Raw genomic sequence first — 15,091 nt, 5'->3', positions numbered from 1 at the left:
CTGGAGTGTAGTGGCATGATCACGGCTCACTGCAACCTCCATCTCCCAGGTTCAAGCGATTCTCCTGCCTCAGCCTTCGGAGTAGCTGGGATTACAGGTGTGCGCCACCACACCCAACTATTTTTGTATTTTTAGTAGAGATGGGGTTTTGCCAATGTTGGCCAGTCTGGTCTTGAAATTCTGACCTCCAGTGATCCGCCCGCCTCGGCCTCCCAAAGTGTTGGGGTTACAGGTGTGAGCCACCGTGGCTGGCCAAGTTTTACTCATTTCTAGTTATGAGATCCCATATATGAATTCAGACAAGAAGGGATTTGGCTAGACCAAGAAATGGTAAAGCCAATATAGAAAAGTCTTTCTCAAAAGTGATATTTTATATTCATCGGCATTGTTCTGTAGCTGTGAAACTTTTTTTTTTGAGACAGAGTCTCGCTCTGTCACCCAGGCTGGAGTGCAGTGGCATGATCTCGGCTCACTGCAACCTCTGCCTCCCGGATTCAAGCAATTCTCCTGCCTCAGCCTCCTGACTAGCTGGGACTACAGGCGCACGCCACCGTGCCCGGCTAATTTTTGTATTATTAGTAAAGACGGGGTTTCACCATGTTGGCCAGGCTGGTCTTGAACTCCTGACCTTGTGATCCACACGCCTTGGCCTCCCAAAGGGCTGGGATTACAGGCGTGAGCCACCGCTCCCGGCCAGCTGTGAAACTTTTATTCAGCATGCTTCTAGTTATCTACACTTGAGCAATTATTTTGCTCTTACATTTAAAGTCATTTTTCCTTTCAATATATTTCTTTTAGCAATCCTTAATTCTTCCTTCTTACTGTGCTCCTAGCACTAATCTCATTCTATTACAGCAACATATTTATTTATTACTTTTCTTCAATACTTCATTTTTCTTTTCTTTTTTTTTTTTTTTTTTTGAGACGGTGTCTTGCCCTGTTGCCCAGGCTAGAGTGCAATGGTGCGATCTCGGCTCACTGCAACCTCTGCCTCCCCAGTTCAAGTGATTCTCCTGCCTCAGCCTCCCAAGTAGCTGGAATTACATGCACTCATCATCATGCCCAGCTAAATTTTGTATTTTTAGTAGAGACAGGGTTTCACCATGTTGGCCAGCCTGGTCTTGAACTCCTGACCTCATGATCCACCCACCTCAGCCTCCCAAAGTGCTGGGATTACAGATGTGAGCCACCGCGCCCAGCCAACTTTATTTTTCTTACTTCTTCTTTACCTTATATCTTTTCCTAACTTTTCATTATTAAAATGCTATCTATTCTTCATGATATAGTTCATCAGTTGCACACTCAGTTTACATCAGTCCCCCAACCCCAATCAGTTAGACAGTAAATATTTGTTGAGCCAATGTGTTAGGCACTATTTTAGGAACTTAGATTATAGTAAATTCTTTTGCATGTATAATTATCTTTTTGTGTTAACCATATATTGCTGCCAATTATAATTGGATTTTTTTGAGATGGAGTTTCGCTCTTGTTGCCAAGCTGGAGTACAATGGCGCGATCTCGGCTCACTGCATCCTCTGCCTCCCAGGTTCACGCAATTCTCCTGCCTCAGCCTCCTGAGTAGCTGGGATTACAGGCATGTGCCACCACGCCTGGCTAATTTTGTATTTTTAGTAGAGACAGGGTTTCTCCATGTTGGTCAGGTGATCCGCCCACGTTGGCCTCCCAAAGTGCTGGGATTACAGGCGTGAGCCACCATGCCCTGTGTATAATAGGATTTTGTTATGTCTGTTTTTTACCTCCTAACTATGTTGCACATTCCTGGAGAGCAATGATTATATTTGACATTTCTTTTATATCCCCCTGTGTTTTCTCATTACTATGCATACTGGAAACATTTAATAAATATTGTTTGAAATAATTTTTTCCTTCATTTCAGGACTGGCAACACATGCAATCAAAAGGTTGCTTCTTCTTAGAAGAAGATGGTGAAATCATTAGTCATCAGTACAGGATGCAAATAGCTCAGAGGTCCATGGTTTATCTAACAATTAAGCCATTAAACCTGAGTCAAGTTGAAGGCAAGTTTAAGTTTTTTGTATATTTTTAAAATGTCAATTTGTACCCTCCTTGAAAGTACTTAATGTAAGTATTCCATAGTCCTAGTTAGGGAAGAAAATAACCTGCCTAAGTAAGAATTTATGGTTACATTTCAAGAAAGTGTTGGCTTATACATGAACTGTGTTAATCATATGAAAAGCAAGTAGATTGCTTTATATGTTTAAAGCATGTTTTATTAAAAATAAGAACTTTTTCCAAACTTTTCTACAGCTAAGATAGAAGAAAATAAAAGAAAAAAAATGTTAACTGGTTTCCTCATGATATAGAACTAATTTTTTTTTTTTTTTTTTGAGACGGAGTCTCCCTCTGTTGCCCAGGCTGGAGTGCAGTGGCTTGATCTTGGCTCACTGCAACCTCCGCCTCTGGATTCAAGTGATTCTCCTGCCTCAGCCTCCCCGAGTAGCTGGGACTACAGGTGCACACCACCTCGCCCGCCTGATCTTTTTGTATTTTTAGTAGAGACGGGGTTTCACCATGTTGGCCAATCTGGTCTCAAACTCCTGACCTCAGGTGATCCACCCGCTTCGGCCTCTCAAAGGGCTGGGATTATAGGTGTGAGCCACCGTGCCCAGCCAGAACTAAGTTTTTATTTGCTAATTAATCTTAGCTTTTTCCATTTGTCAATTTTTAAAATTAATATGTCAAAGAGAAGTACTGCAAGGGGATAATTTGGAACAATATGAAGCTGAAAGTATTTTTAAATACCTTCAAAACCCTTTGTCTGCGACTTAGACAATATTTATTAATAATCTTTGTATTCATGGTAATATTCTAGATAAAAATACTTTTCTAGTGTCTAAAATGGTTATGTAATTTTTAAGCAATGAAAGATATCTATCTATAAGGGTGATTTCCCTAGATCACCTTTTTTAATGTTGGCTGTTCTAAATCAATATTTATTTTTCTTTTATAATGTTTACATACAAGCATTTTCTTACTAAAGGATTCCCACCCCCCCATTCTTTTTCCCTTCTAAAGTAGAGATTTTGAAAGTTTTCACTGCATCTCTTGTGGGATACGTACAATGTTTGGCAGATGATACTTTTAAATGACAATAACAATAGTTATTTTTCAGAGAGAGGAATCAAGATAGCCCTGCAAATTCAGTGTAGTTGTTAATTCTCTGTATTCTTATTAACAAGATTCCTTTATTCATTTATTTATCAAATAGTTATCGAGGGCCTTATATACCATACATCAATTTAGGTGTTTAGGATACATTAGAGTTAAAAAAAGACAAAAATCCCTGCCCTCGTCAACTTAAATTTTAGTGAGGGAAACAATACATAATAAACATAATAAATAGTAAATGACATGGTATGTAGGAAAGTGATAAGTGTTATGGGAAAATCAGAGGGAAAGGGGGTTAGTGAATGCTGAGGGAATGTGAGTTGCCATTGAAATGGAGTGGTTAGTATATGCTTCATTAAGAAGGTGTCATATGAATAAAGACTTTGAAAGAGATGTATGAGTTACCAACTGCTACATAAAAAACTACCCCAAAACTCAGTGGCTTAAAACAATTAAACATTTGTTCACTCGTGAATCAGTAGATCTGTTAGTTCTTAGTCTGAGCCAGGCTTGTTTTTTCTCTATAGGGCTTGCTCACACAGTTATGGTTAGCTACAGGTTAGCTGGTGGCTGGCTTTGCTAATCTTGGCTGGGTTCTTTCTTATGTATGAAGTCCCAGCTGGGACAACTTGACTCAGCCTCATATGATCTTTAATAATCCTTCAGTAAACTAGCCTGGACCTGTTCTCTTGGCACAATAGAATCTCCTGAGGTTTGGGCTCAGAACCAGCACAATGTTACTTCGTTATATTCTGTTGCTCACAGAAAGTCACAAGGCAAGTCCAGATTCATAGGCTGGGGAAATAGACTTGATCTCTTGATGAAAAAGCTGCAAAGTCACATTGCAAAAGGCTGTAGATACTGAGGGGGACAGCCATTTTTGCTGTCTTCCACAGAAGGCAAGGGAGTAAGCCTTGTGGGTGTATGGTGCTGGAAGGGATGGGTGAAGAGTGGAGGAGGTGGCAGAGTATTCCAGGTAGAGAGAATACTCTGTGCAGAGGCTCTGTGAGAGTGTACTGGTGTTAGAAGAACAGAGGCTAGAGTGTCTCAAATGGAGTAAGTGAGGAGAGAGTTGTAGGAGATGAAACCAGGGAGAAACAAGGACAAAATCAGGAAGAGGTTTCTTTTTGCCATAATTAGGACTTGGGCTTTTGATCAGAGAAATGAGGTTTCCCCCTTGTTTTTTGTGAGTTTTATTCTCCATATATAAGGTCAAGATTTTATCTTAATCTTTCATTTTCAGCAGTTTGACTGTGTGTCTAGGTAGTTTTTGTTTTTGTTGTTGATGCTGTTGCCTGGGTTTTTTTGTTTTTTGGTATTAATCCTGCTTGGGGTTCTCTGAGCTTCTTGGATATGTGGCTTGTTGCCTTTCATTATTTTTAGGAAATCCTCTGCCTTATTTCTTCAAATATTTCTTCTGCCCTCTTTCTTCTTCTTCCACTTGTATGGTACCTGACATCTCTTCCTTTTCTGCTCCACCACAGGTAAGCCAGTGCTTGCATCTCTTCTCTCCTCGGAAAGATCTGTCTTTCCTTGGATTTTAAGCTTATAGTTGCCCTGTAACCCCAGCTCTGATGGGATCAAGAAAAGTTATGATTTTGTAGTTCATTAACTTTTTCTTATTGTTAGGAAAGGAGCAATATTCTCCCCACTCTGCTCCATTAGAGGGTTTTGAGTAGAAGGCAGGACATAATCTGATTTATATTTTACAAGAGCAGTTAGGTTACTGTATTGAAAGTAGGTAGAAGGCAGGGTTGGCTCTAACGAATTTGAATGAGGAGCCTCAGCACTTTTCGGCGCCATTTTCGAGTGATGCCTGATCTCATCAATCTAGCGGAAGAGACAGGATAACCTATCCAAGAGTATAGCGCCACTATGACTCCACCAGAAAAATTACTTTAAAAATCGCCAAAAATTACTTGGAGCAAAGGGCAGTCGGCGGAGCTTCGCCAAGGCTGGCGCAGTCGGTTTTGACCTGTAGCAGAGAACCAATTCTGGAGAACAGCCTCACTTCTTTGATTGAATACTCACATAATGCTTTGGAACAACATGAGATTAAGGTTTAATAATGATAGAATGAAGACCATAATAAAAGAGACCTCTACTTACCTCAGCAATTCTTACCTTTCTTACCTATTTGATGAAGATGTCTTTTGAAAGGTGTACTGCAAGGAACAAAATGTTTGTAAATTCTGCCTTTACCAAGGTTTCTTTTTCAATTGATGCCAAAGAGTTCCAATATTGAACATCTTAAGTCTGTTACTTGGAGTATGGATTGAGTTTGGAGCTTACTCAGAGGACTACAGGAGAGTATCCAGGAGGTGGATAATTACTGTACCTTCCTCATGGAAAAAGTTTTATTTAAAGTGTTATTTCTCATTGAATACTATCAAAAAGGAAAAAAAAATGACCTAAACTTTTGAGATAGATTTGGCTCTAGTAAGTATTTAGATATATCGCTTGCATATCTGGGAGAAGAAATAAGAGACTATCATCAATACATTCCCATCTACTAAAAAATTTTATTTTACACATGTCAAGGGATTACTTATAACTTCCATTGTCTTTTTTTTTAAGCCTATATGCAATGAAAAATATATTGGCAAAATAAATGTTTAAACCTTTTATGTTAAAATTACTGTGAAAGATGACAAGTTAGCTGCTGTTTTTGTCTACATTATACTGAAATTAAATGTTTATAATTTACATTTTGGGTTTATTTATTTATAAATCATGGAATTTATGCAAAAACATGAGTAGTACAGATTCTCTTCTAATTCTGTAGAACTTTGAATAATGTGATATTTTTCTTATAGTTGGACCCTTGTGTTTTGAAGAAATGCCAACTGCTTGAAGAATTTCCTTGTTATTTGTATTATTTGCTATAGGGTTAGATGTTGAGAAATTCTTCTGACAAAAAATTTTAAGCCAGTTTTACACTAAATATTCCTCAGTCTGATTAATTTGTTATTGGATGTATTCTGTATCTTTCTTTTGTAATTTGTAACTTTTATCCACTTAGCACGAATGGTTCTATTGAAGAAAATCTTTAGGAAGTGGTAGAAACTTTAAATCGCCCCATAGTTTGCCTGTTTCCACATTTTATTATCTTATAATCTTTGGGAGTGCTTACACTTATGGAGCTAACATTTTCAGAGATACAGTTTCTCATAGTACCACTAAAACTTTTTTCCTCTTTGGACTGAATACCTATGATTATAACTATACAGTAGTTTAAGTTTCCTTGTGATTAGTCAAAAATACCATTTTAGTATGAAGCAATGAAGTCTATTATTTGTTGTCCCATAATTGAGAAAGCTTAGATACACCTTTTATTAAGAGTTTGTAAATTCTAGCTTAGTCTACACAGATTTTTATATCAATTTGTTTGTATTTTTATTAATGTCATTTCTGGAATTGTGAAAATGTTAATGTTCGACAAGCAACATTAAAAATAGATTTGAAACATTAAAAAAAAAAAAAGAAAGTAGATGGAAGGATATGCAGGAGAAAGCAAGGAATCCAGCTGGGACATTATTGTAGAATTCTAGAAGAGGACTGGCAGTGCTTTGAACCAGGATGTTGGTGGGAGATGGGGTAGTAGAGATTCTGGGTATATTTTGAAGGCAGAACCATAGGATTTCCTAAGGATTGGTCTTGGCATGTGAGAAAAGAAAAGAGTTAAAGAAGATTCCAAGATTTTTGACCTGAGCAACTGGAAAGACTGAGTTACCATTAACTGAGATGGGCAGCGTTTTAAAAAAAGACTAGGGAAGTCTAGTTTTAGAAATAGAAATCTCGGTAGAAATGTTAAATACACAGTTATATGGGTCTAACATTCAGAGGAAAGATCCTAAAGATATAAATTTTGGGGTTGTCAGCACATAGATGTCTGACATCTCTTCCTCGTGTGCTCTACCACAGGTAAGCCAGTACTTAAATCCTATTTTTTTTCTGAAAATGTCTGTTTTTCCTTGGATTTCAGGCTAATTGGTTGCCCTGCAACCTCAGCTTTTGATGAGTTCAAGAAAAGTTATGATTTTTAGAAAGTGAGTATATAGAAAATGTTTCTCACAAGGTTGCTGTATTTAGGTTTGTGCCTTATTGCAAATGCTATCATGTTTACACATAAAAATGGAATATGGGCCAGGTGTGGTGGCTCATGCCTGTAATCCCAACACTTTGGGAGGCCCAGGCAGGTGGATCATGAGGTCAGGAGATTGAGATCATCCTGGCCAACGTGGTGAAACCCCATCTCTACTAAAAATACAAAAATTAGCTGGGTGTGGTGGCACATGCCTGTAGTCTCAGCTACTCAGGAGGCTGAAGCAGGAGAATTGCTTGAACTCGGGAGGTGGAGGTTGCAGTGAACCAAGATCGTACCACTGCATTCCAGCCTGGGTAACCGAGTGAGACTCCATCTTGAAAAGAAAAAACATGGAATATGTATTTCTAAAGAAAATATCCAAGAAGAAACTAGTAACTTATTTTTTATATAGGAAAGAATAGATAGTGATTGCTTATTTTAAGGTGTTTGGGCTTTTTTTTTTGTTTGTAGGAAAACCATCCCCTTGGTTATCCGTTGATACTGCCTTGTATATTCTCAAGGAAAATGAGAGTCAAGCAAATCTACAGCTTGTGTGTTTTACCGAACTACGAAATAGAGAAGTATACATATTTATTTTCTAATGTTTAATTTTTAAATATAGTATGAACTGCAGTTTGGGGAAAGTATGTTTCTATATTTTAGTTTTTAAGCTTTCATATACCTTCCAATTAAGGTATAAACAGCACTTAAACACTATAGATATTATGTGTTTTTAATTTAATCATATTAAATTAAATTAAATTAAATAATTATAAAGATTTTTTCTTGTTTGCTGCGATTTCTTAAGAATTAAGGATAGGAGCTGGGCATGGTGGCATGCACCTGAAGTCCCTGCTACTTGGGAAACTGAAGCAGGAGGATTACTTGAGCCCAGGAGTTCAAAGCCGTATTATTCTATGATTGTGCCTGTGAATAGCCACTGTACTTCAGCCTGGGCAACATAACGAGACCCTGTCTCTAAAAAAAAATTTAAATAAAGAATTGAGGATTGGTTGGCAGTCTTGAGTCTTGGCTTATACCTTTTAAGTTGTATAATATTGTACCTTACTTTCATCTTTTCTAAATGCCCTGATGCCTCATGTGTGAACATTTGATATACTCAATAAAAAAGGTTGATGCCAGTACATTTTTTTTCCCTAAATGCAAGCAATTCAAGACTTTGGAAAAGCTGCTGTAGATGTTTGTCTTACTTATACTACTACTGCAAAACAGAAAAACTTAAGATTACTATCCTCAGGCTTGACTTATTTTATAGGGTTCAAAAATAGATTGATATGAAAAAATGCTTTTAAATGTTTTTATATGTTGCCCATGGGGTTGTTCTGATCTTTTCTAATAGTATATTTACTCAGAGGCCAAGTATGTGAAGCCGATACATAAATGTGGCTATTTATTTTATGAGGACTACAAAATACATCTGCTACACAAAACAGAAATAATACTATTTAAGGGCTTACTGCAATATCATATTTAATCTTTATATAGGCTCAATGACACACAAACATTTCCCTGATAGAATGTTATATAAAAGTCTTTTCTGTAGGCTTCCTTACAGACAAGAATAGGCAAGAAACAAATAAAATTGGCTGAAGTTAATGTTTTGACTAAACTCTTCTTCAGAACTGACTACAAAGTTAAGTTCAAGATAAAGCATTGTCTAAGGTAAAACAGTAGCTGTTTCCACTTTGTTTTGGGTAAAATTACTCTCTTATGAGATTGCATGTGTAAAAAAATTAGTATATAGCAAAATTATAATAGAGTTTGCATGAGTTTCTATTTACCTCTTTATAGGCTTCTGTTTATCTGTAATATGTTATATTTACAAAGGATTTTTTATTTGTATTTATACTTTCACAATTATTTTCTTGTAGATGAGTTTTGTGCCCATGAAAAAACTTTCCATTTGTCATCCACAGTGGCAATGCAAGGTTATGTGTGGAGATAAGGAAGGATCATGGGATAATATATATTAGGAAGCAGCAAGATCTGGTTTTCACTCCTGAGTCTACATCTAGCCAATTTCAAAGGTTATGCTTTTCAAAGGATGGATTTGGTAAACATTTCGGGTTTTTTTGTTTGTTTTTTTTGAGACGGAGTCTTGCTCTGTCGCCAGGCTGGAGTGCAGTGGTGTGATCTTGCTCACTGCAACCTCCGCCTCCCGGGTTCAAGTGATTCTCCTGCCTCAGCCTCTCAAGTAGCTGGGACTACAGGCGCGTGCCACCATGCCCAGCTAATTTTTGTATTTTTCGTAAAGACAGGGTTTCATCATGTTGGCCAGGATGGTCTCGATCTCTTGACCTCATGATCCGCCTGCCTTGGCCTCCCAAAGTGCTGGGATTACAGGCTTGAGCCACCAGCCTGGCCAACATTTAGTCTTAAAAATGACTTTCGGTTATATTGGATTTCTTCTAGTATCAAAATAGGACCTGGTGACCTTAAGAAGATTATGATTTCTCTGAGTTGCCAGGGCAGAAATGGAACTAAACCCAGAACTTAGATGAGCAACATTATTGCATATATGAGTCTCCAGAATGACCTAAAATATACCTAAGTTGTTTTTTGTTTGTCTGTTTATTTATTTAGAGATAGGGTCTCACTCTGCTGCCCAGGCTGGAGTGCAGTGATGCAATTCCCTGTAACCTTGAACTCCTGGGTGAAAATGATCTTCCTGCCTTAGCATCTCAAGTAGCTAGGACTATAGATGCATTATTATTATTGTTGTTATTTTTAGAGATAGGATCTCGCTATGTTGTCCAGGCTGGTCTCCAATTCCTAGCTTCAAGCAATCTTTCCACCTTGGCTTCCCAAAGTGCTGGGATGATAGGTATGAGCCACCGTGTCTGGCCTTATACCTGGGTTTTAAAAGGAATTTTTGGACATAATACGTGAAAGGATTCTCTTGGGTTAGTCTGTGCTGAAGGGCACTTAGCTATTACACACAACTAAGAATTGTTTAGATTTAATATATTTAACAGAGACAGCTGCTAGCTTTTATAGGAAACCTTTGGGCTCCAAAAAGCTCTTAGGAGGTACATAGAGAGATAACATTTGCTTTCTTTCTTTTGTTTTTTGTTTTTGAGACAGAGTCTCATTCTATCACTCAGGCTAGAGTACAGTGGCACGATCTCAGCTCCCTGCAACCTCCACCTCCGGGTTCAAGTGATTCTCCTGCCTCAGCCTCCCAAGTAGCTGGGATTATAGGCGCCCGCCACCATGCCCGGCTAATTTTTGTATTTTTAGTAGAGGTGGGGTTTCACCAAGTTTACCAGGCTGTTCTCAAACTCCTGACATCAAATGATCCACCCACCTTGGCCTCCCAAAGTGCTGGGATTACAGGCATGAACCGCCATGCCCAGCCTGCTTTCTTTTATAGAACTGGAGAATAAAATGTTTTCCTATACAAATGTTCTGGTACCCATGATAAATATCCAACATTTGATAGGAAACAGAATTTCATATAAAGCTGGTTTATTTGGGATTCTGTGTCTTGTTTTATAGTCCATATTACATTAAAAAAAAGTGAAGTTCCAGTGCTTTCATCCACATAATTGAGCTCTTACAAATGTGATTAATTTATACAAATAGTAAACCATTTCAAAATATATTTAATTTTTATTTTATGTCATTGAAATCTGATTTAGATATCATATATTTGAATCAAATTAGGAAACCATAATCTAGAATATTATTACTTTTTTTCAAAGGAGCTCAGTATTTGCATTAAAAAATGACCCTACGATTTATCTTTGCTTCCTGTTGAAGGTATTTGCATCACAGATATTTTTGAAGATTGTTGGGGAAGATTTAGAAGATATATAACTTACCTATTACAGTTTTAGGCATTTGTTTCAAAAATATATAAAGAACTGCTGTATCTAATGATCTCATAATGGGATTACCATTAACAAAAAGAATTTGAAACCTGTAAAAAGACTGATAGGACTATAATAGAATTTGTAAATATTGATTTAAAAATCATTTCTAATGTGTCCCTTTCAGAAGAAATATTAAAAGCTTTAAATTAAAAGATGAAAAGATGAAGACTGATGATTGTTTTATTTCATTGTTTTGAGAAAAGGTGTTTGGATGGACTGGTGAACTAGGACCTGGAATTTACTGGTTAATTCCTTCCACAACTGGCTGTAGGCTGAGGAAAAAAATAAAACCAGTAACAGATGAAGCCCAACTTGTATATAGAGATGAAACAGGGGAATTATTCCTTACAAAGGAATTTAAGTAAGTTTTGTTTATTAATGTTAGAATTGTAACATCTAGACTGGATAGATATTAATAGCCTGTGTTACTCCCTTTGGCCAGCTCCCACCCCCATCCTCAGATTCTAATTCACCAATTCAACTCTTGTGAACAACCTGTATGAACTTGGAGGATGTTCTGCTAAGTTAAATAAGCCAGGCACAGAAAGATAAATACTGCATGATCTCACTTATATGTGGGAACTTTTTTTTTTTTTTTTAATAGAGACAGAGTTTTGCTCTGTTACCCAGGCTGGAGTACACTGTCACAATCATTGCTCACTGAAGCCTCAGAATCCTGGGCTCAGGTGATCCTCCCAGCTCAGCCTCTTGAATACAGTAGCTGGGATTACAGGGGCTTGCCAGCATGCCTGGCTAATTTTTTTAAAGAGATGGGAGTCTTGCTATGTTGCCCAGGGTGGTCTCAAACTCCTGGCCTCAAGCGAGCATTCTGCCTCAACCTTTCAAAGTGCTGGGATTATAGGTGTGAGCCACCACACCCAGCCTTATATGTGGGATCTTAAAAAGTCAAACCCATAGAAACAGAGAGTAGAAGAGTGGTTATAGCAGCTGGAAGTAGTGTGGGGGTTGGGGATATGTTGGTGAAAGGATACAAAATTTCAGTTTGATAAGAGGAATAAGTTCAGGAGATCTGTTGACAATATGGTGATTATAGTTATATATTGTATCCTTGAAAATTGCTAAGAGAATAGATATTAAATGTTCCCACTAGAAAAAAGATGATAAATATATGAGATAATGGCTATGTTAATTAGCTTGATTTAGTCATTTCACAATGTCTACATATATCAAAAAATCACATTGTACACCATAAATATATATATCAAAACAAAACAACTCATTCTCTAGGCATCTGAAAATGTTCCTCCATTTGCAGATCTGGGATTGTCATTTACTTGTGGGTTCTACACATTTGGCAAGTCAACTTCAGTCAAACATCGACAATTTCTCCCTATTGGTAGAGAGGAAGAAGAAAGTAGATTGGAGAAAGGAAAAAAGAAGGGAACGACTACTATTCATTGAGTTCTTACTGTGTGTTGAGATACTGTGGTTGTTCTAGAAGCTTTTTTATCTCATGTAATACTGGACTGAGCCCAAACTGTATTTGGATACATTAACTTTATAGTTTACAGAAATTGTGTAATGCTATATTACTTCCTTTTGAATGTTATCCTCATAGAACCCTTCTTCAGCCAGGCACGGTGGTTCACGCCTGTAATCCCAGCACTTTGGGAGGCTGAGGCGGGCAGATCACAAGGTCAGGAGATCAAGACCATCCTGGCTAAAATTTTTAGTAGAGAAACCCCATCTCTACTAAAAATACAAAAAAAAAAAAAAAAAAAAAATTAGCCAGGTGTGGTGGCGGGCACCTGTAGTCCCAGCTACTCAGGAGGCTGAGGCAGGAGAATGGCGTGAACCCAGGAGGCGGAGCTTGCAGTGAGCCGAGATCACGCCACTGCACTCCAGCCTGGGTGACAGAGTGAGACTCCGTCTCAAAAAAAAAAAAAAAAACCCTACAGTGTAGTTGCCTTAGTGACAAGAAATAACTAGCTATTTTTATAATTTTAGGTCTACTTTATCAGATATATTTGAAGTAATTGATTTAGATGGAAATGGTCTTCTTAGCCTTGAAGAATATAATTTTTTTGAATTGAGAACAAGTGGTGAGAAATGTGATGAAGATGCTTGGGCTGTCTGCAGAGGTAAGCACTTTTCTTTTCCTTAACAGATGTATAAAAATATATATATAGCACCTTTTCATCTCTAAGAAATGAGAAGTCAAACTTCTGCATGAAATATTATTATAGCATTTAGGACAGTTTGAAAGTAGTATTGTTTGTAGATCATAAAAACTTAAACATTTATTTTTCTTAAACCGATAGTTGGTATAATACTCAAGTTAAAAGAAAGTGTGAATTACTTAATCATAATTTTAGTTTTGAGTCTCTACTCTTTGGGGTTTAGAAGACAAAAAACTTGTCCTTGCGCTTGATACCACTGGGCCTGAAGTGGTCAAGAACCACAAACTGTGACCAGGAGAGGGCAGCAAAAAGCCAAAAAGCTAGAGTTTTACTCACAAATTAAGGTTTCCAGGAAGTTGTTTATATTATACATGTTAAACATTCTTCAGTGCTTTTCGTATTTGAGTTGAATTTAAAAAGTCCATTTATGGAAATATTGAAGCCAAAAATGCCAAGATGGACAAAGAAAATCACTGAGAATGAGGCAAAGTCAGTTATCACTTAGAAGGAGTCTGGGAAGACATACTTGCATATTGGTCAGAGGGAAAACCAAAAAGCCGTAGCCAACTATAGATCACAGAACAAGAGGTATGAGGAGACCAGAATGCAGTCAAGAGAGATTAACTCATGTATGCTTTCACTGGGATAGCTATATGTGGGTCTTAAAATGGTCTAAGCTTGGCAAAGTGAGCCAGGTTGGGAGTCTGTTCACCTAGACAGCAAGTAGGGTAGAGAAGTATATTATTTATATAAAGGAATCTTTCAGTATTTCTATTTTAGCTGAAAGTTAATATAATCAACAGCAATACATGTATATTGATTTATAATATTAAACTTTGATTAATAAAATTCATAATATACATAATAGAGTATTACCTATAGGAAGATGTAATTATCTTATAACTTTAATGATATAATCTTTTAATTGGCACTAGAGAACATTCCATAAGAGTGAATTTGTGGCTTTCTGATGGTAAAGTTTGTGATAAGTAAAATTCTAATTTAAAATTTTAATTGAATTGGCAGAGTTGACAGTTAACATTTTTTGATAGCTTACCATCTACCATGTACCAGCTGCTGATCTATGCACTTCTACACACCAACTCTATGAAGTAGTACTTTATTATTCTCACTTTATAAATCAGGAAATAGAATTAGAGGTTAAGTAACCTGACCAAGGCTACACAGCAAGAAAGTTTCACAGATAGGCTCCAGAACTTTGAACTCAATGCTATCAAAAAGTCTCCAAGAGTTATTGACTTGAAAAATGATTTGGAGGAATGTCTACTTTACCAACATTAATAATATTGCAAAGAAATGAGAGCTTTTAAGGTTTTAATGTTTCCCCTGAATAATAAGAAAATGTACTGTTTATCTGTAAGATTATTTTAATAAACTTTTTTTACACTTAAAGATGCTTTATTTTTATTTTGTTTATTAATAAGCTTTATTTTGTTTATTTATTTTTTTTTGAGATGGAGTCTCACACTGTTGCCCAGGCTGGAGTGCAGTGGCGTGATCTCGGCTCACTGCAAGCACTGCCTCCTAATAAACTTTATTTTTAGAGCAATTTTAGGTTTACAGAAAAACATAGGCTGGGTGCTGTGGCTCATGCCTATAATCCTAGCACTCTGGAAGGCTAAGGCGGTAGGATTACTTGAGGCCAGGATTTCAAGACCAGCCTGGACAACAGAGCAAATTGTCTCTTAAAAAGAAAAAAAAAAAAAAAATTGGCCTGTAATCCCAGCACTTTGGGAGGATGAGGTGGGTGGATCACTTGAGGTCAGTAATTCAAGACCAGCTTGGCCAACATGGTG

At 37.2% G+C, this 15,091-nt stretch overlaps 1 protein-coding gene across 2 annotated transcripts in view; it reads left to right on the top strand.

The window, feature by feature from the left end:
- Positions 1-15,091, top strand: part of EFCAB7 (EF-hand calcium binding domain 7) — a 49,601-nt gene that overhangs the window by 20,689 nt on the left and 13,821 nt on the right. For both annotated transcript variants that reach the window (XM_063801147.1, XM_009459734.5), the window contains exons 7-10: positions 1,898-2,039; positions 7,709-7,818; positions 11,337-11,494; positions 13,102-13,235. In XM_063801147.1, the coding sequence (XP_063657217.1) occupies positions 1,898-2,039; positions 7,709-7,818; positions 11,337-11,494; positions 13,102-13,235 (544 nt within the window). The remainder of the gene's footprint in view (positions 1-1,897; positions 2,040-7,708; positions 7,819-11,336; positions 11,495-13,101; positions 13,236-15,091) is intronic.

This window comes from Pan troglodytes, chromosome 1 (genome assembly GCF_028858775.2).
Source record: "Pan troglodytes isolate AG18354 chromosome 1, NHGRI_mPanTro3-v2.0_pri, whole genome shotgun sequence".
NCBI lineage: Eukaryota > Metazoa > Chordata > Mammalia > Primates > Hominidae > Pan > Pan troglodytes.
The sequence above is the reverse complement of the archived record's forward strand: the minus strand, read 5'-3'. Positions and strand labels throughout refer to the sequence as shown.